Source organism: Portunus trituberculatus, chromosome 37, assembly GCF_017591435.1.
Source record: "Portunus trituberculatus isolate SZX2019 chromosome 37, ASM1759143v1, whole genome shotgun sequence".
Taxonomy (NCBI): Eukaryota; Metazoa; Arthropoda; class Malacostraca; order Decapoda; family Portunidae; genus Portunus; species Portunus trituberculatus.
The window spans coordinates 23785139-23807167 of NC_059291.1; the positions used below are offsets into that span (position 1 = coordinate 23785139).

Sequence of the window (22029 nt, forward strand, 5' to 3'; positions counted from 1 at the left end):
TTTGAAAGGCTTGAGTGGTGAGATTACTCCTTAGTTTGGTGGAGGCAGGATGAATATACAAGCTGTGTCTGTGTAGTATAGTGGCAAGCCTCCAGCTGGCATCTGAAGTATAAGTTGCCAGTGAAACTGCACAAATGATGAAGTAGATAAAAAAAAGTTTATTTTGTAACCCTCCCATCATATGTACATGTGGGAAATGAATTGAGATATACTTCATTTGATTTAACAGAACAGTTGAAGGAATGATAGTCTCATTCTCATCTCTGCTTGGCATTTTTTTGTGAGACATCTGTGGACTATTGTATTTGGGGAGTGATTTATTTTAGCCCATTTAAGTTGTGTTAAGCAAATGGCATTAGTGTGGAAGTCCATGGTATTTTAACAATTGATTTATTACTTTTCAGCTGGTGCAGCATGAGACGCTGTTCTCACTTACAGCACAATATGAGGTGCTGGAGTTCCTGGGACGAGGCACATTTGGTCAGGTGGTCAAGTGCTGGAAGAAAGGCACCAGTGACATTGTGGCCATCAAGATCCTCAAGAACCACCCTTCATATGCCAGACAGGGCCAGATTGAGGTTAGGTGCACCTCCCCTCGACACACACACACACACACACACACACACACACACACACACACACACACACACACACACACACACCTACGCACGAGCGAGCGAGATACCATGCCAACAAAACATCTCTAAGTAACTCATAGGGAAAAACTGCAAGAGTTGGAGCCTGACCTAGACGTATGTAAAGAGGGGCAGGGAGCCATAGGTTCTGTCTCCATATTTAATAAGTTTTGGATCGTATAGACAGAAAAAAAAGGAGAGGGAGATGGAACTGAGTAGTGTTACCAGACGTATGACAGAATCAAACGGTACGTTGAAACACCTGTTAGATTAGGGAAACTGACTGAGGATATTATGGACAAGGATTTTTCTGGATTTAGGGAAGAAAAAGGTAGCATGAGGAGGTTGGTCAACGTAGAAAAAGACTTAAGCTACATGAAGGAAGTGATGTTGAGTCTAATGGACAAACAGGATAGACTGACAATAGGAAATGCCGAGCTGAAATTGAGATTAGTAGAATGTGAGAAGGTCAGTGCAATCAATCAGGGATTAAAGGAGGAGATACAAGAAATAAAGAAACAAAATGATGTACTAAAAGCCACATGTAAAGATTACGAAATCTCCTTAAGGACCTTACAGATAAAGGTACAGGATGGGATTGTGGACAGGGTGGAAGGTGGATTGGGTGAAAACAAACTGAAGGAACTACGAAATGCATGGAAGCAAGAACAGGAAGAGAAAAAAAGTTAGGTTTTCAGAGGTAGTAAAGAGACAAAACCAGGAAAACACTAGTCACTGTGATACAAGTAATTAAAGAGAAAGAGGATCTTGTGCAAGATATGGTGGATAAGAGGAAAAGTTTCGTGATTTTTGGGATGAAGGGAAAAAAATCCAAACAAGTTCACAAGAGAATGTGAAGATAGGGAATTGGCCAAAACTTTTATCAGACAAGTTCAAGACAGCATGCAAGAACTGGACCAGGTGGAGGAGGAAGTGATCAGGTTAGGAAGATACAGTGAAGAGGGTAGGACACCAATGAAAGTGAGAATGAGATCCCAAGTGGCAGTAGAGGAAATTATGGCTAGGAAAGGGAAGCTGGCCGATGATACTGAACACAAGGATATATGGATAAAAAAGATATGAACCTAGAGGAGAGGGAAAAGGAGAAAGTGCTAAGAAAGGAAGCTAAGGAAAAAAATGAGAAAAGGAATTTTTACTGGAGGGTTCTAGATATGAGACTAAAGAAGTGGTACCTACAGAAGAAAGAGGAGGTCATGGAGGAGGCAAGAAATTAAGAGTGACTTATACTAATATAGATGGGTTGTTATCCAGCATGTTGGAGGTTAGGGATTATTTGAAAGGAAAAAAAAGCCGGATGTAATGTGCATCGTTGAAACAAAACTAAGAGACCATGTTAACTTTAAAGAGGAGGGATATAATAGCTGGAGGAGAGACAGGAAGGATAAAGGGGAGGAGGAGTGCTAATAATGGTTCGTGATAATATATGTGTGGAGGATGTGCAATATGGTGAGGACAAAGTGGAAGTAATGGGAGTAACAATCAAAACAGGAATTGAAGAAGAGAAAAATCATAGTTACATATGTGCCACCTAAGACAAATACATGGGGAACTGAAGAACATAAAGATATGCAAAGAGAGGTGATTAAGTGCCTAGATAACATGATAAGAAGAGATGGAAGAATACTTTTAGTTGGAGACTTTAACTGTAAAAAGTAAACTGGAGAGAGATGGAAGTAATGGATAATGCTGGACAGTGGAGCGAGGAAGTGTTACAGTTGACTATGGTTAATACAATGGATCAGTGGGTGGAGGAGTCAACAAGGTACAGGGGAAGAAGAACCATCGTTGCTTGACCTAGTATTCACAAAGAAACCAGAGCCCTCACCAATCATACAATACCTTAGTGCAATAGGTAGAAGTGATTATGTGACATTAGAGATGCAAATACAGGAGGAAGATGGGATAAGATACAGAGATGACTACAAAGGAGAGATTAAATTATGCAAGAGCTGATTTTGAAAAATTAAGGATCTTTTTTGCTGATATTGAGTGAAGAAACATTATGTACAGAAAGACAATACAAGGAAAATATGAAATATTCTCACAGAAATATAATGGAGTAAAGAAATATGTACCTTTTTATAGAGTTAATAAAAAAAATACATGATTGCTAGATGCATAGCTAAAAAGGCAAAAGATAAAGCTTGGAAGAAACTCATAAAACAGAAATGACAATAACAGATGGCAGTATAGGGATGCGAGAAATGAATATATTAGAGTAAGGAGAGAGGAAGAAACTTTGAGAAAGATGTGGTGAATAAAAGCAAAGATGAACCCAAACTTTTCTACAAGTTTATAAATGGCAAAACAAAGAACAAGGAAACAATTGAAAAATAATTAAAGAAGGGAAGACATACCAAACAGAGAAGGAAATGTGTGAAATAATGAATGAGAGCTTCAAAACAGTGTTCACTGCAGAAGATTTCACAGAACCTAATAGGACATTGCATTGCCAAGGATTACAGGAAATCACAGTGCACAAAGAGGATATTGGAAGATTATTGGATAAGTTGGATGTCAGAAAAGCAATGGGGCCAGATGGTGTATCAGGCTGGGTGTTAAAAGAATGTAAAGAGCAACTACTGGATCCAATTTGGGAAATAATTACAAGTTCAATAAATGAAGGGAAAGTTCCACTAGAATGGAAGAGAGCCAATGTAATACTGATATTTAAAGGAGGAAAGGCAACTGAACCACTAAACTACAGACCAGTGTCACTTACAAGTGTTATTGGGAAATTGTGTGAAATAATTATCAAAGAAAAATGGGTTAAATATCTAGAAGAGGAACAAGTCATATCAAACAGACAATTTGGGTCCAGGACAGGAGGTCATGTGTATCAAACTTATTAAGCTTCTACTCTAGAGTTATTGCAGGACTGGAAAACAGAGATGGATGGGTGGACACAGTATACCTGGACATAGAAAAGGCTTTTGATAAAGTCCCTCATGGAAGACTACTTTGGAAACTAGAGAACATAGGAAGACTGCAAGGAACTTTGTTTGAATGGACAAGAGATTATTTGAAGGATAGGGAAACGAGAACTGTGATCAGAGATGAGTACTCCTCTTGGGGTAAAGTAACTAGCGGAGTGGCACAAGGGTCAGTGTTAGGCCCCATTATGTTTCAGATTTTTGTAAATGACATTCACATTGGAGTAAACAGTTATATGAATATATTTGCTGATGATACAAAACTGCTAAGAGTGATCAAAACCAGACTGTCTGCTGTTACAGGAAGATATAAACAAGATCTAAGAGTGGAGCAGGAAGTGGAAATTGGAGTTTAATGCCAAGAAATGTCACATAATGGAACTAGGAAAGAGTAAAAGAAGACTGGTATGGAACTATTTGATGGGAGAGGAACAAATAATGAAGACTAAAGAGGAAAAAGATCTGGGAGTGATTATACAGGAAAATCTGAGCCCTGAAAAACACATAAGCAAGATATTTGGATTATCATATAAAATGTTGACTAATATAAGAGTGGCATTTCAATACATGGACAAAGATATGATGAAAAAAATCATCACAAGCATGATACGTCCAAGGCTGGAATATGCAGCAGTGGTGTGGTCTCTGAGCTCTAAAAAGGATATAAGAAAATTGGAAAGGATACAGAAGATTGCTACAAAGATGGTGCCAGAATTAAAGGACCTAACATATGAAGAATGACTGAAGGAAATGGGACTGCCAACCTTACAAGATAGAAGAGAATGTGGGGGACCTAATAACAATGTACAAGATAGTCAATGGCATTGAAAAGATAGACAATGAAGACCTAGTGCTGGTGACAGAAGAAGACCTGACAGAAGATGGAAGGGCAAGAGGACATGTAAAGATCAGGATGAGGCAGTGTGTGAAGGATATTGGAAAATATAGTTTTCCACAAGAACAGTGGAGAATTGGAATGCATTGAATAATGAAGTTGTTACAGCACGTAGTGTGCATAACTTTGAGGGAAAATGAGATAAATGGAGACAGGACATTATGAGCCCTGCTTGAACCCTGTACAATGCCAGTAGGTACACACACACACACACACACACACACATTGATTGATTAACGGAATGGATGAAGTGGATAATGAGAAACTGATCGTGAGAGAAGAATATGACTTTAGAAGCACAAGATCGCATAGTAAGAAACTAAGGAAGGGACGATGTCTGAGAGATGTTAAAAATTTAGTTTCCATAAAGATGTGTTGAGACTTGGAACAGTTTGAGTGAGGAAGTGGTGTCAGCAAAGAGTGTACATAGTTTTAAGGAAATATTGGATAAGTGTAGATATGGAGACGGGACCACATGAGCATAAAGCCCAGGCCCTGTAAAACTACAACTAAGTAAATACAACTAGGTAAATACACACACACACTAGATTACATAAAGGCTGATATTGATAACCTCAAGAACTATTTAAAAAACGTTAACTGGGAGGAGATGGAAAACTCGGAGAGGGGTGAAAGAGAAATAACTTATTTTTGGAAATATACAAAACAGGAGTCAGGGAATATGTCCTGAAATATAGACCTAAAGAAGAAGGAAAGAAAGATTGGTTTAATGCAAGGTGTGCTAGGGAAAAGGAGAAGAGATGGAGCATGGAAAAGGTGGAGGAGAAATAGAAATCCAGAAAATAAGGAAAATTAGAATTTAATACTAAGAAATGCCATGTGATGGAAATGGGTAAAAGTAATAGAAGACCTACATGGGAATATAAAATGGGAGAAGAGATTATAATGAAAAGAAGAGAAGAGAAAGACCTTGGAGTGATTATACAAGACACCCTGACTCCAGAAATACATATAAATGGATTATTTGCTTCAACATACAAGACACTAACGAACATCAGGGTAGCATTCAATTACATGATTAAAAATATGATGAAAAAGATATTAACCATTATGATAAGACCTATACTAGAACTCATCCATAGCTACCCACAAGGTGTGGCTCCTCTTGGGTGCGACGTTGCCACTGCTATACCAGTACTTTCTTCAAAGAAAACGGAGTGATAATAGTTCTCTACTTCACTAAAAGAAGTCAGAAGAGACCCAAATACCTATGCAGCTATATAGTACATTAAATGCAATAAAGATTCTGGTTATATACATGAAAATGAGACAAGTAATTTACATGTTTGTCAAATAAGTGCAAATACGAGTAGAAACACAGAGTAATATATTGAGTGGTTCCTTGCTTGAGTTAAAGGTAAAAGTGTTGCCTGATTTGCTTTCTCTTGCAAGAAATATCTATTAAGGCGGAATATGAATTCCTTGGTCTGGCTGCAAAGACAGTGTATGACGGGGAAGCGTCAGGGGGTCCTTCCATGGTAGTGACCAGAGGAGAAGTGAAGCGACACGTGCGTGGCGACCTGACTCACCCCTCTAACCTCCCCGGGAAATTCCACCTGGGTCGTGAGTGGCAACGTCGCCTGACCTGACATGACACATCACCGTCCATGTATATGAACTAGCTTAATTTATTTTCGTATATGACAATTATTTATATCATCTACCACTTAATTAAGGTTTCTGAATGTTCTGAGAAAGTTTTTTTTTTTATAATGCTATGACTACAGGACAGTGAGTAGTTTGTTTTTATTGGAGATTTGGCTTAGTCTCACGGCAGACATGGCCAACGCCGGATGGGTTTTAGTATAGACTAGAATATGCAGCAGTGGTATGTTTGCCATATAGGCAGAGAGATATCAAGAAACAAGAAAGGATACAAAAGGCTGCTACAAAGATGGTCCCTGAAATAAAAGATCTTCCCTATGAAGAAAGATTGAAGGAGATGGAGCTACCAACTTTAAAGGACAGACGGAAAAAAGGAGACCTAATAACAATGTATAAGTTAGTAAACCGTATGGAGAAGGTAGATAGACGAGACCTGGTAACACTGACGGAGCAGGGAGACAGACAAACAAGAGGACATTCCAAGAAAATAATGAAAAGTCAGTGTCATAGGAATATCAAGAAGTTCAGTTTTCCACATAGGACAGTAGACATCTGGAATGGATTACGTGAAGAGAAAAGTGCACATATTTAAGAAGTTAGATAAATGTAGATATGGAGACAGGTCACTATGAGCCCTGCTCGAACCCTGTAACATACAGCTAGGTAAATACACATACACACACACTCTCAAGGTTAATGAAAATAATTTTTAATCAATCAAATTGAAACTTTAATAGACTAGTTCACTACTAGTGGACATTTTCATGGCCAATAATATTGATTGTTTTGATGACTTTAATCCTCAGGTTGGAATCCTTACAAGACTTAGCCAAGAAAATGCAGATGATTACAACTTTGTGCGAGCCTTTGAGTGTTTCCAACACAAGAATCACACGTGCTTGGTGTTTGAGATGCTGGAACAAAACCTCTATGACTTCCTCAAACAGAACAAATTTTCTCCACTGCCCCTCAAGTTCATACGACCCATACTTCAACAAGTCTTGACAGCTCTTCTTAAACTCAAGGTATATATTGTACTTCTTGTGTTGGTTATTTACATTGAAGTGTGTTTATGGAAAAGGAATAGTGAAAGTAGTTTTTAAAGAAATGAGACCAAAAGATTATTGAGTGGCAGTGTTTTATTTATTTCTGAATTGTTCTCCTATTTTTCTCTGCTACCATATTTTGTGTGTTTAGATTATTGCAGAAGGTACAAATCTGACACTAATGAATCTTTGATCCAACAGCAACTTGGCCTCATTCATGCTGACCTCAAGCCAGAGAACATCATGCTGGTAGATCCTGTAAGACAGCCATATCGTGTCAAGGTTATTGACTTTGGCAGTGCCTCACATGTCAGCAAGGCTGTTTGTAACACCTACCTACAGTCTCGCTACTATCGAGCTCCAGAGATCGTCCTTGGGCTTCCGTTTTCTGAAGCAATCGACATGTGGTCACTTGGCTGTGTTATTGCTGAACTCTTCTTGGGATGGCCACTTTACCCTGGGTCTTCTGAGTATGATCAGGTGGGTATGCTTGTTTGTTATTAGACATTGTTTTTTAAGTCAGAAAATTTTGTCCATAAGAACACTGAATTTCTTTATTTCTTATGGATTTGAGTTATGTGTGACCTTTCTCACATAAAGGAAACTGCACCCATAATGTTTTTAGTTCAGCTATGTAATTGAAATATTTGACTAAATTTGACCAATCAGGTAAATAAAACTATCATCAACTGACCACAATTTTGTATCTATGTTCAGATTCGTTACATCAGCCAAACACAAGGGATCCCTGCCGAACACATGCTGAATAACGCCACAAAGACGACTAAGTTTTTCTACCGTGATAATGAATCCACCTATCCATTTTGGCGACTCAAGGTAACTGATGCTTTCTGGTAGGTCTTCTCTATGATTAATATTTGGCTAACCAACAGTAGGAAAATGCTTCAACCTTTGCTGTTTATGCATTCACTTCTTTTGTCTAATAAATTCTCTGAACTAGAGAGAAGATATATCACCTTATATATATGTTCTGTGACAAGATGTTGCCATCCTTGCAGACTCCTGAAGAACATGAGGGTGAGACAGGCATCAAGAGCAAAGAGGCCCGCAAGTACATATTCAACTGCCTAGATGACATGGGCCAGGTGAATGTGCCCACAGAGCTTGAAGGTGGAGAGCTTCTGGCGGAGAAGGCAGACCGCAGGGAGTTCATCGACCTGCTGAAGCGAATGTTGACCATGGACCAGGAGAGACGCATCAGCCCTGGTGAGGCGCTGCAGCACAGCTTTGTCACCCTCCAACATCTCTTGGACTATCCTCACTGCTCCAATGTTAAGGCTTCCATGCAGGTGGGTGCACTGTGGCAATCTGGTAAACTCTGGAACTCCCAGCTTACTTCTATATTGTCACTTACTTATGACTTGAAGTCTTTCAATAGTTTGAAGATACTTCTCTAATTGTAGATAATTCTGTTCAGTGGGCCCCTTTTTCTCCTTGGCTAGATAGAGCTCCTCATATAAAAGAATACATTCTTTTTCATGCATAGTATAAATAGTTATATTTGAAATATGCCTCTAAATGTTGTGGTTCCATTTTTTTTTTAGTTCCAAGGGGTGCCATCAAAAGCAGTGTAAGTATTGACAAATGTTTTTCTTAGCAGATGATGGAGGTGTGTCGCCGACCGGCTCCACCCTACGCCACTGCTGCTGCCGTCTCCCAGGCCCAGGCTCTTCCTCCCTCACTCATGCCAAACTATGTCCACACCACCAATGGTTCTGTCACTCTTACCTTCAACAACCAGATTACCAACCAGGTAGGAAAGGTGAAGAATTTTTATTTTTTGTCAGAGTTGTTAGTATGAACTTCACTTGCTTGATTTTAGTGTCACCTTTATGTGCACACACTCCTTCATATTTTTCCATTAAAAAGTTGTTTGACAGTGACCTCATTCAAGAAGAGAAGGAAGGTATAAAGAACAATATGTGAAGAGTGAATGAATGGATATGAAGTAGAAAAATCTGTTTAAGAATGAGATGCAGAGGAGCATGAGAGGAACAGAAAACCACAGAGAAGTAATAGTTGTTGGCGGTGTCTTTCCAGTATGGGCTGTACCAAAGCAGCCGCAGTGGCCGTGGGTACAGCGGCAGCAGCCGAGGAGAAGCAGCAGCAGCAGCAGCAGCAGCTGCAAGTTTCCAACCACAGTTGGTGTCTTCTATCTTGTGTCCCCCTCCATACCAAGGTCTGGCATCTCCTGGAAAGCATGTGACAGTTGTTACCCAACAGCCTCAGCTACAACTGCAACCTTCACTGCTGCCTCAGCAGGTGGGTCTTCTGGTTTTTTAGGTGTAGTGGTGTTCCTTGAGGCCAATGATGGCTCTTTCTTCACTTACAACCAAGTGTGTCATGCTTCAAATAGGTTGGTGTCTTCAGTGAAATATTCATTACAGTCTGTAATATTTCAAAAACATGCATTTGTCATGCTAACCAAGAGTATTGTGTTATGCAGGTTGGAGGTGGCAGTCAATACGTGCCAGTGTCCATGGTGGAGCAGCCAGGCAGAGGGATGCTGCTCACCACTGGCACAGCAGTGGGTGGCGGGTGGGGCCGTGGGGGCCAGATGGCTCTGGTGCCAGGAGGCTGGCAACAACTTCCTCAGCCACCAACCTCTCTACAGCAGCCAGCCAGCTTGCTCCCTGACGCTACAGATGCATGGCGGCGCACCTTTCTGGTGGACTCCTCTGTGGTGCAGGGGGATGCTCCACCTGCCATGTTTCCCGTTGACCTCCATCCAGAATTGTACGAAGCTTATCCTTCAAGCACATGGGCTGGAAGCAAGCGTCCTAGCAAGACTTCCCTAATGGGCCATTCCAGTGCTCATGCTGCCCATACCCTCCACGTCAGCGGGAGACCCGCACAGCCCCCAGCACATGACAAGAAAGACTTGAGTCAGCAATTGTCACCAGTCAAGAAGAGGGTGAAGGAGGGCACACCACCTGGAGCACCTTCGCACTGGAGCAACAGTGCCACTGCTCCTCAGATCAACCACAGCAACTACCACACCAGTCACAAGTAAGCCCACATTTGACTTCCCATAAATCATTATTATGTATACTACAAATATGAGTAGAATTTTTTTTCATATATACATTTTTCTGGTGCATTTACTTCTTGTCATATCTTGATATTGTACATTTGAAAATTATACCATTACAAATAGTTCTTCAACCCTGTGATTTTCCCCCAGCAGTCATCATTCAGCACACCATACGGGGCACCATCAGGGTCACATTCATCACCAGAGTCACCACTCCAGTCATCATGCACCTCATTCCTCCAGCCATCACCCACTGTCCCACAGCAACCACCAAGGTCACAACAGCAGCAGCAGCAGCAATAGTGGTAGCCACAGCTCTCATACAGGTTGGTTCACTGACATTAATTGCATTCTTGTCAAGACGAGTCCACTCAATTGGCTTACTCTGTAGTGCACATGAAATTTGTTGACTTCGACAATGTGTAAGAAATTTTGAATTATCATGCTCTAAACATGTTGCTGAAGTATACTTCTTGACTAATAAATTTACCTAGCTGACTTGAGTATTTAAAATTTTTTTTTTTTATTATGTTCCAAACAGTTGGGCATCCCACTCAGCCCAGCCAGCAGACACACAGCAGTCAGCAGCACTCCAGTAGCAGTTACAGCAGCAGCATGACGAGCAATAACCGCCAGCAGACCATCACCATCCGAGACACTCCATCACCTGCTGTGTCGGTCATCACCATCAGTGACAGCGATGATGAAGCTGGGGGTGAGATTATTTACTTTTCTGATTAAAAATCCTCATTTTCATAATTTTATTAGTTAATTTTTATTAATTAGTGAATTTTTTCTAAATTGTAAGGATTTATCAAAGTTTATTCCTATTTAGAGCATTCTGACTGAATTACAATAGAGTTATGTAAATGCACAGCATATGTAATTGTATGGATGGTCTCAAACAAGTGTTTTCCTTGTCTTACACAGGAAAGTGTTGCAAAGATCGCCACTGCTCAACGTGTGTAAATAACAACCATAACAAGATTTCAAGTTCACACCAGCAGTCTCAGGCATCGCATGATGACAAATACTCCAGGTAGGGAGTCAGGCTGTGTGTGTGTGCATGTCTGTCTGCTGTAGGACAGAGTTAAATCTACTTGTGCTCTTAATTGTATATCTGAATAGGATTTTTCTATGCTGTCATCTCTCTCTCTCTCTCTCTCTCTCTCTCTCTCTCTCTCTCTCTCTCTCTCTCTCTCTCTCTCTCTCTCTCTCTCTCTCTCTCTCTCTCTCTCTCTCTCTCTCTCTCTCTCTCTCTCTACTTGTGCTCTTAATTGTATATCTGAATAGGATTTTCTCTCTCTCTCTCTCTCTCTCTCTCTCTCTCTCTCTCTCTCTCTCTCTCTCTCTCTCTCTCTCTCTCTCTCTCTCTCTCTCTCTCTCTCTCTCTCTCTCTCTCTCTCTCTCTCGGTAATGGAAGTCCTTTCCCTGGTCCAGTTTGTCCCACAACTACTCGTCCGTTGGTGCGTCTCAAAGCCAGAAGAAGCGGCTCCTGGCCAAGGCTCAGAGTGAGTGTGTGCTGCACGTGGCCAAGCCGGAAGCTCGGGATTACTCCACACAGCAGGCCAGGGACACCAACTACACCACCAGGTTGGTCCAGTGTCTCACTCACTCATGTGTCACACAGCATTGTGATTTTACACTTATTAAGGGCTGGTCAGTATTGCTGATGCTCCCCAACCTCCAATTAATGTAGTCATAAATCATAATGCTTAGATACCTTGTTGCTCAGAAAAGTTACTTTTGAAACAGCAGTTGTGCAGTAGTGAAGGCCTTAGGGATAGTTGAGAAACACTGTTGGAGGAGTTCCTGTGTGATCATGTTTAGCGTATTTCGAAGATTGTATCACTATCTTACCCACACTGTCTCTTCTACCAATACACAAAAACAAAGGAAATATTTATAGTAGCCATTTTTAATGCTTGACATGAAGTAAGCACCATAACAACTTAGGATAAATGACATGGTAAATGTTACAAGTTATGATAAAGAGTCTGTCATAGCTACAAAATGTCATAACTTTATGAAGAATACAGGCCCTGAAGTGTGGTGGACATGCATCATGCTAATATTACTGAACCTTTTGTAATTTGAGACTAGATATATGGAAGGCACCGAGTCATGTTTCTTATTTCTTTTAAGGAAATGTAGTGTTTTTGATATATGGATATATGAAGCACTATTCATATTTGTTATTGCATCTGCAGAAAGTGTATTTTCTTGTACATATAATCATATATGTTTCTTCAATTGTTGAATATTTTAATAAGCTAAATTAAATAATATAGTAACCAAGATGAGATCCATGATACACTAATACCTGTCCACTGAACTCATTTCCACAGAGAGCACCTTGCACCTCCAGCTGCTCATGTCCGAGACTCCCTTCTGCAGCCACCTCCTGCCCACCACGACAACCTCCCACCACCTGCAGCCCACACCCGTGACCCTGCTCGCACCCACTCTCACACTCACTCCCACTCCTACACCCAGCCACCACAGGCCCACAAAGACTACACGGTGCCATCAGGAGTCCACCCGCCTGGTAAGCCTCGCCACCCTGTACTTGCACTGCAGTCTTCATCTTTCATGCCTTGCACTCTGTGTAGAGAATACAGCACAGCCACACAGAAGAGTGGGAAGATTGAAGGGGCTTTATGAGAGCTTTCAAGAGTGATTTCTGTCCATACTTACAACTATTATGATGTTGAGTATTTTATGATGTTTGTTCTGTGTGGCAGTGAGACAACAATGTCTAAGTTATGGTATAGTGTGGGCAAAATACGAGTATGAGATATGCATGTATGGATACACTATGATGTTTTTGTTTTGTTTTCATGTTTTAGTGTTTCATAACATTGCATTACTTAACATGTTTGGAGGAAAATTATCTGGAAATTCAGAAGGAATACATAAAAGAAATTTTGTACATAATGTTGCAGGGCACAAGGACTACTCCCAACCGCCAGTAGCCCACAGTAACCGTGACCAGCGCGTGGTGGTGGGGAGCGTCAAGGGCTGGAGCAGTAGCAGTGGTCGGGGAAGCAGTGTTGTGGTGGCTGGGCAGGGCAGCAGTGGTAGCAGCAGTAGTAGCAGCCTCAGCTATGCTCACACCCTTGGTAGGGCACATGTGCCAGGCAGCCATCACTCACCTTCATCCCAAGCTCACGGACTGTCACCAGTGTCACAGTTAGCAGTGAGTGGCTCCTTGGCAGGCATTGTGCCCACTCAGGCTGATGTATACAGGGAATATCGGCGAGCTGCTCCTCCTCAGGCAGCTGCTGCTGCAGCAGCTGCTACACAGGTTTATGTGGCTACCACCCAGCCCACTTACCTGCCCTCCTCCTTGCCAGCCACACATACTGTTAACCCTTTCACACCAGGGTAAGTTGAGTGTCTCGTTTACATTTAATGGACTGAAAAGCCAAAAGTGTTTGAGATATACATGTGTAGACTATGAAGTAAGGTATGGAAAGCTGAAGAAATGTTGCTTGGTGTTGAGAAATGCAGAACTACTGATGAACAGGAATATTTGGTGGTTCTGTTTTACTGGTTCCCAATCTCAACCAAATTTTGATCTCATCAGATTTCAGAACTTAGAAATTGTTTGTGTTAATCGATGTTGCAGTGTCAATAATACATCTTCATTTCCTGGATGCTCCAACACCTGAAGGAAACAATGGTGTATTTTTGCTACTCAGGATATAGATCAATGTTTCAGAGTCAATAGAATGTTAATGACTTCAGTTGTGGTGAATCATGGATGCCTTGTTTGCTCTACCATGTAATTGCTACAAATTAAAATAGAGAGGGAAATCTTTGCATGCATATATTGTTTACTCACTTTTAGCTTGTATTCTTATTGGTGTATCATATGATAATGCCATAATTTTAATACCATTAACTCTCCCAGACACCCATAACACTACCTACAGTCTCTCTCTCTCTCTCTCTCTCTCTCTCTCTCTCTCTCTCTCTCTCTCTCTCTCTCTCTCTCTCTCTCTCTCTCTCTCTCTCTCTCTCTCTCTCTCTCTCTCTCTCTCTCTCTCTCTCTCTCTCTCTCTCTCTCTCTTTGTAAAGCTTCTAGAACATCACCTTGAAGATAGATCACTAAGAGAAAGAAGGGAAGAGGAATTGTGGTGGTGTTCAAATGAACATTGCACAAAACATCCACAGTCATCTTGTGGTGCCTCAGACTAAACGGGTAATACATGGCTTAGTGTGTACCTGTGTGCGTCATAGAATACTTGAAGCTCTTCTTCAGAAAATGGCTACATGGCTTGGTTTTATCTTGCAGAGGGGCTTTACCACCACCAGCTCACCACAGCAGTGGTCGTGCAGTACTGGCCGGCCCACCGGCTCATCCTCTCCCAGCCCACATGCAGCCCACCGCTGTGTTTCCCACACACCCTCAAGTAGCCCCTCCATATAATGCTTACACTGCACTTTCTCCTGCCAAGAGCCAATACCAAAGCATTTGGTTCTCAGAATAGTTGCCCTCAGTACTGGGACTTGCCTGCAACATCATTTTAGGCCTTTTTATTTTTTTTATCCAGAATGAGTTGAAAATTATTCTGGTATTATTTTATTGTTTTATTTATTAATTTTTATTCAGTTATTGTTTTAGGCCTTGTAAAAGGTTGAAGACGTAGAGAAAGGCAGGGTTGTCATGATGGAGGGGCTGGTGTGTGGGTGTGGCATTTGCATCTTCCCCATCTGCCCTTCTACCGTACTACTTTACCGTGTGGATCAGTAGCATCAGCACCTGGAACAAGGCACAGCTGGGCTACCAAGACTTGAATTTAGAAAAGCAACAGGATAATTGATCAATGATGTACAAGAAACAGGACTGATTATTTTGGTGCCAAGTGTTTGGGGTTCTCGGCAACAGATTAGTGTTAACAGAGTTCAAGTAAGAATCTGAAGTGTCAAATATATCATGTAGGTGTGGCACTCCATGATATAATTAGTCCCCTGTGATTATTGATTGGGGGGCCAACAGTTTTGGGTTGAGTGTTACTTGACACAATCGCAGTATCAGTATAGGCCCCAGATTTGTGTGTAGAACTAGTGCATGTACAAGTGTGCGCTTGTTTCCTGGTGATGACACCCTCAGAGAGCATTATAACCGTGCGTCAGCCGTCCCGAGGGCGGGAGTACCGTCAGCATATTGTTGACGAGTGAAGACTGTAGTTAGTTATTATTTTTTTATTATGATTCCTAAATGTAATTATTATTTTTATGTGAGCCATGATTCATGAGGTGACTGGAGCATCAACAAGGAAGGATGGATATGGCATGAGCACCGGCTTCTTTGGATCACTTGTGTTACAGTGGAGGAGTTTGTTTAACGCGTACAGTTTTAAACTTTTACGTTAGCCAAAGAAGTTATTGTTTGTTTTGTGTTGGACTTGATAACCTTTATCAAGGGTGAGTTTTTTTGTTGAAAATAAGTGATGGATGAGCAAACATTGAAATTCAGCCAACTCTTTGGTAGGGAAATGATTATCAAGGAACCATCTTTTCAGTCATCCGGGCTTGACAATTGTGGATTTTTACAGATGTATATTTATTTTGTGTTTTACCATTCATAAACTAAAGTTTAAATTATTTTTTAAGGGAAAAGGGCTTGACAACGGTCTGTAGTAGACTTAATGTGTAGCACGAGTAGTATTGTGTTTATAGCCAACGAGGCCGAGGGACTTTGCACCGTGGACTTCCCTCCAGCTCAGGTCATCCTGGTGTCAGTGGGACAGCAGGACAGAGTGTAGGGAGGCGGCCCATCCTGGTGCAATGTTCACCGGCTGCACCACGTCTGGTGTTTGTCCACAGGTTTGTTTGATCTCTATTAACATATACGCTTTCTTGAACTTCTTCCCTACGTGTAAAGGTGTTATTTATGTCTGGAGTGTGATATACCTTCTCTTTATACTTGATGAAGAATCCTCTGCATGGTTTTTGTGCTGGTTTCTTGACCAAGGTCTAGCATGACCAAGAAGAGCAAGTAGCATTCACGGGCTGACTGTCCACCCCACCACAACCCACCACCTCTTGCTCAACATCTCTCTCCATTGCTTAAAATCTTTACATATCTATGAGCATACCAATAAGGGCCTAAGTATTACTTACTATTATTTGTATTGGTTTTAGTTAAGTAGGGTATATATATTTTATTTTTAAGGTTAACATCTATTATAAGAAACCTGTTATAATTTAGAAGGCTCATGTTAAGAAAAGAATAAATATGGAGAAAGTTCCATAGCATAATAATAAAGTATTGGTGTTACAGTGCACTGGAGTAGATGGTGGTAATTATTGATTAACCAGCAATGTGGCAGGGTGGCTGTTCCTGATAAGCCCGAGGCCTTCAGCACTTACAGTAGCAATTCTATCTTCTGCTTGGGGTGATGGTGCCCCTGAGGGACTCCGCAGCAGGAGAGACAGGCCAACACCCTATGCTTAGGGTGACAGTTCCCGTGGTTCCCTAAAGGTTTTTGACAAGCTCAAGTTTAGTCATTGTGGCTCTGAGGGTCTGGCACACACTTCCAGTGCCTCAAATTTTCTAATACATGAAACTTCATCCAGATTACAGTATGATGTAATTTTGTGTCCAGAACTCTTGATAATTTGTTGTAGACATAAGATATCTACAGTTCTGCAACTGTTCCGTTCATGGTGTTGGATAATTTTTAAAGGAAATAATGGTAGAGTAGAGAAGTGATGATTGTTTATTTCTCTATGATTAGAGATAAAATGGTTATGACGATTTGTAGCATATGTGAATGACAACTTGCATTTGGGGATTCACCTGTTTTGTCACAATATGCTCATTGCCTTGTCCACCTTATTGGTTAGATGTAAGACTTAAAAGCCTGTTGTACAGGAACCTAAGTATGTATTTCTATTTATCATCATTTTTGCCAAGTTTTTTGTTATTTCTTTCTTGAATACCACTTCATTTCTTGGGAAGGGCTAGTTGTACATATATATAAGAAAAATTATCAAACTAATTTAAGTGGATTTTAATTATTTTATTTATGATTACAAAAGTTTAGTCTTGCTGAAAATGATGCCAGTCCCTCTCAGCATAATGACAGCAGCCATCAGCTTGTTATAAAACTGACTGGCCGATCATCGGGAAATTGTACACATCTCGTCAATTTGGTCCAGTAGAGGTTATTAGTAGTTCTGGTGCTCCTTAATGGCACCTCCATAACAGCCCTAAACATGTGATGTTTGTATTTAGAGTGCCTAAGCTCTAGTATTTTAGTATTTGTGACACACAGACAACCTCGGTTTTTGGGCATCCTTTTCTTCTAGTTTGTCTTCTGTGAGACAGTTTTTTGTTGACATTGTAAGACTGATATATATATATATATATATATATATATATATATATATATATATATATATATATATATATATATATATATATATATATATGCACACAAGTTAATGTACAGTACTGCATATTACTGTAGTTTTGAGGAAATTCAATCACAAACTACTCCAGATTAGTGAACATGAGGCAGCTGGTGACATTAAGTAACTGTTGCTGCTGAACCCACTGACTGAGGGTGTCTGTTGGTCACGCTATATGAAGTAATGTGACATTGTTGCCCAATGTTAGTTTTACCCTCACAAAACACTTATAAAGAGTTCATTGTGGTACACGGACGTAGTACACGGATGTAGTACCAGGACGTAGTACACAAAGATTGTAAGTGTACGTATCTATATTTTTCTTGAGACTGTAAATATAATTATGAATGTAATATTTTGGGTCAGTTAGGGTATGTAAAGACTTTGTAAGATAATTGTCATGTGTGTTTCATGATTATAGGGGACACAAGTATCCTATATGCTAAATGTTTCTGAACATTCTTTGTTAGTATTTGGTAGTAAAGAATCATGTTTCATTGTCATGCTTAAAAGAACACTTAAATTTCTTCCCAGTCTTCATATTAGAATTCCTGGATTGTGGTAGTTAGAGACCATTAACTTTTTACAACTTAAGAATTTCTCTTTTTCCAATGACTTTGCTAAATGTTTTAAGGCGTTAAGGCTGTCTTTGGCTACCTTTGTGCTTGGCAACTACAACATATTTCACTTTCTTCTACTGTTTCTACAAGTTCCACTACTGCTGTAAGTCTGAGTATCACTTGAAGGTAGTGCTAATGAAAAAAATAAAAAATCAAAGTTGTATTTTCCAGCACGGTTGTGGTGGCCAAGAACCAGACAACCACACTTGCTGCCGTCACTGACAGCAACCTGGTTAAATTTTTCCACGTGCTCTCCGCTATGTGATTTAAATGCCTATTGTCCATCATGCAACTGTAGTTCAAGTGAAACACTGGATTGTGTTTTATTTTTGGTATAGTTAAGGTCTATGGCCATAGAGTGGTATACATTACTTTTCAGTGGGCATCCTGGGAAAGAGTCATAGTCTGCTGTCCCTTTCCTCAAGTCATCCACTGGTGTACCTCAGCTTATCCTTTTGTATCTACACTTGTAAGGTTAGCCAAAATTTCAGAGTAAGCTAGATAGATTTGAGGGATAAAGGGCCAGCTTGTTCCTAGGGCACACTCAGTTGCTCACTGAATGCAGGTATTAGTTCCTTAGTTTGCTAGGGTGTCAAACAATTTACAGTATAGTGGAATAGTTTTGAAGGATTCTTTGATTGACATTGATTTTAACCCTGTGTTAATTGACAAACACTTTGCTATGCTGGTTATTGAGTGCATACTTCACATTTAAGTTTTAAAATAATGATAATTAGGTTTTTCTCCCTGATAGAATTATAATTTTCCACAAGGTATGAAGTTTTTATAGTTAGAAGCATACACACTTAAAGTTTATAGTATATAAATTTTGTTTGGATAGTAGATTCATAACCACAGCCATATATAACAATAGCAAGGTAGCTGTGCTTGTTAACATGGCCTGTGTCCATGAATTCTGTCTTGAGTTTTGGGTGTGTTGGTTTAGCATTATTCTACCACAAATTCATTGCACTTTGTAGCTCAATTAATATGTTTGCTTTAGGTTGCATAAAATATTCTATTAATTTTAGGGTAGCTAGGTATGTGTCTACCCCTTATTATCTGTAATGTGATATGATGTTGCAGTGTTAAGGGTAAACAGGTTTTTCATCTTGAAGGAATGGAGTGTACCCTTCATTTTTTCACCTCCCATTCATATATAATCCATAAGGAGAGGGTCTGTTTTCTAGGAAGATGACACATATTACACATACTATACTGCATATTCAGAAGTAAAGAAAATTTTTATACAAAACTACAAATATTCCCAAAAATTTACACATGTATTGTTGAATTGAAAAGAAAAATGTATTGCATAAATTTTATATATGTAGAAACCTAGTATTGTACTTAAGTGCATACATTTATCACCATGCCCCCATTCTTGCCAGTTTTGTTTTCTTTTTATAATAGCTGCATTTTTTTTTTTTTTTTTTTTTTTTTTTTTTTTCATAGAGAAGAAGTGAAAACAGGCCCTGCTCTTGATCATGTCACTCACAACATGGAAGTGCAACAGCAGTTCTGTAGGTGTTACGTGGCTACAGATTATAATTTTATGTATGTTGGAGTCCTGTAGTGGTTGTTTCATCTTCTCTTACTCACCCATTCACTAGGATGGGCTTGGTAGGGGATGGAAGATGGCTACTTTGGGAAACCATAGAGATTGCCATCTGTTTATAAAGGAAGAAATAGCTTTTATTATCCAAGAGGTACATGTTCCCTCACAAACTGTTGAGGAATAAAAAACCAAAGATTAACATTCATTTGTTTTTCATGAATCTTTCAGATTTTGTCCTTGTTTTTCATTTTTGGGGTACAAAGTTTTTCTTGACAAGATGGTAGTACATATCAATTTTTAACTCAAGCTTAGAACTATGTTATTGCAGTCATAGTGTAATAAAGGCACATAATATACCAGTACCAAAGAGGAATTGAAACTTTGGTCAACAAATTTGTACATTTGATTAGCAGATCTAAAGCAGTGCTTTCAGTTGCAATTTATTTCACCTTTTGTGTTTTATTTGTTTTTGTAACTTAGTCCTCGGATGATCGGAGTAAAGAGTGATGGCAAAACACAACCTGCACAGACTTGCCATGCTAGGTTGTGTGCTATTAGTATTCACCTGCTAGACACACACCACCACAGAAACTGATGTAAGTGAAGTACTTGTATTCATGTGTGTGTTACAAGCACTCTGAGTGAGTGATGCATAATTTCAAGCACTATTTTTACAATTATTGTAAAAAAATTGAATTACTTATTTTTGAGAGAAACTGAAGTTAACCTGAATGTGACACAAACAGATGTAAGACAATATTGAATATTGATACTTATAGGAGAATTTGACAATGTTGCAGTGCCTCTTGCCTTTATTTTATATGGTAAATAACTCACTGAACTTTACTTTGCCAAGTTCATGTTAATTTTTCTAACTAGCTGTCAATAGATTTGGTTGTGGATTGTAATTAGAAATACATCTGTTAAATGCAATTGCAAGACTTCAAGAATATGATTGATGTAGTGATAGGTAGCAACTGTAATGATATATTGTGTGGCAGTGTGAATTTAAAATGATTTCCTCAGTTTGCTTGGAGTGTTGCTTGTGTTTCATCAGTCCAAGACTGTTACAAACAAGTTTAACATGTATGTAATTTATAGACACACACCTCTGTTCCAGATTTTAAAGCATAATGTTACTTGACTGTAGGGGTTGGTGCAATTTGCATGATAGATGTGTTACTGATAGATATACATTCTTTCTGTAACAAAGTGCTTCTTCAGCACAGCATGATTCCAGGTACATCAGATAAACAACTCTAGAAGAAAAGCAAAAATCACACATCAACAGATACTTCATCAAAGTTTCAATGTTGTCTCTTCATCAGTAATTTAGAAGTCATTTACATTATCAACTTACATAATTCACTCACATTTTTTGGAAAACAGCCATAACCAGCATGCACCTTCCAATATCCTTGTGTCACTTAATCAGTATTACTTCGCTCTCTGTGCAGGATGAGACACTTTGTGTTGGCAACAACTATTACGTATGCCTTGCTTCATGCACACGTATACAAACCAGCATATTCAGTTATATTCATTATATCAATAGGCTCACTCACATGAAAAGATGATGCACTTGATCTTAATTCACTTAATCCATTTCCTGATTTCTTGTTGTGTTAAAGTCACCTTGAATTGTCTGGAATAAGAGGGTAATTATGTGTGTGTGTGTGTGTGTGTGTGTGTGTGCATTGAGTGATAGGAAACATGTAGTGTATTTCAGTAAAAGCCAGACAAAGTGTGAAGAAGTTGTTCATGTTTATAAATCTAATTGTTTTATAACTGTTGAAATACCACTAATCATAAAAGTAACTTTCAAGTCTGAAAAATGTTCACCTAAGACTTTTTTTTTTTTTTTTTTTTTTTTTTTTCCATAGGTTAGGAAACAATACTTCATGTTAGCAGTTTCTTTGTGTTTTCACGTATCACGTAAGCCTGTGCTTTTTTCACTGCAGCATTTGTACTACTGTGGTTCATGTTATCCAAACTATCTTAAAAAAATTGAACTGAACAGTGTGCCAGAATCCATGCCCAGCCTGGGAACACATTGCTGTGGTGGAGGATGTCACGGCAGGTTGCTCACTGTGTCACTTGGCTGTCTTGTCTTGCTTGTGTTTTTGGTTGAATTAGGTGTGGCCTTATGAACTTGTAAGATTTGAACACTTACTATTAGCTGATTTATTGAATTAATGGCTTTCCTTTTTGCTTG

At 39.6% G+C, this 22029-nt stretch overlaps 1 protein-coding gene across 7 annotated transcripts in view; it reads left to right on the forward strand.

Moving 5' to 3' along the window:
• LOC123514270 (homeodomain-interacting protein kinase 3-like) overlaps nt 1–20842 on the forward strand; it is a 39552-nt gene extending 18710 nt beyond the window's left edge. For 2 of the 7 annotated variants that reach the window (XM_045272059.1, XM_045272058.1), the window contains 15 exons: nt 405–578; nt 6917–7135; nt 7358–7636; nt 7874–7993; nt 8176–8466; nt 8775–8939; nt 9218–9439; nt 9624–10186; nt 10362–10537; nt 10753–10926; nt 11142–11250; nt 11652–11804; nt 12560–12759; nt 13157–13598; nt 14512–20842. In XM_045272059.1, the coding sequence (XP_045127994.1) occupies nt 405–578; nt 6917–7135; nt 7358–7636; nt 7874–7993; nt 8176–8466; nt 8775–8939; nt 9218–9439; nt 9624–10186; nt 10362–10537; nt 10753–10926; nt 11142–11250; nt 11652–11804; nt 12560–12759; nt 13157–13598; nt 14512–14707 (3483 nt within the window). In that variant the 3' untranslated portion in view covers nt 14708–20842. Of the gene's footprint in view, nt 1–404; nt 579–6916; nt 7136–7357; nt 7637–7873; nt 7994–8175; nt 8467–8774; nt 8940–9217; nt 9440–9623; nt 10187–10361; nt 10538–10752; nt 10927–11141; nt 11251–11651; nt 11805–12559; nt 12760–13156; nt 13599–14294; nt 14419–14511 lie in introns of all 7 variants that reach the window. The other 5 variants (XR_006677553.1, XM_045272061.1, XM_045272062.1 and 2 more) reach the window with 5 other exon arrangements.
• Nucleotides 20843–22029: the final 1187 nt, after the last annotated feature.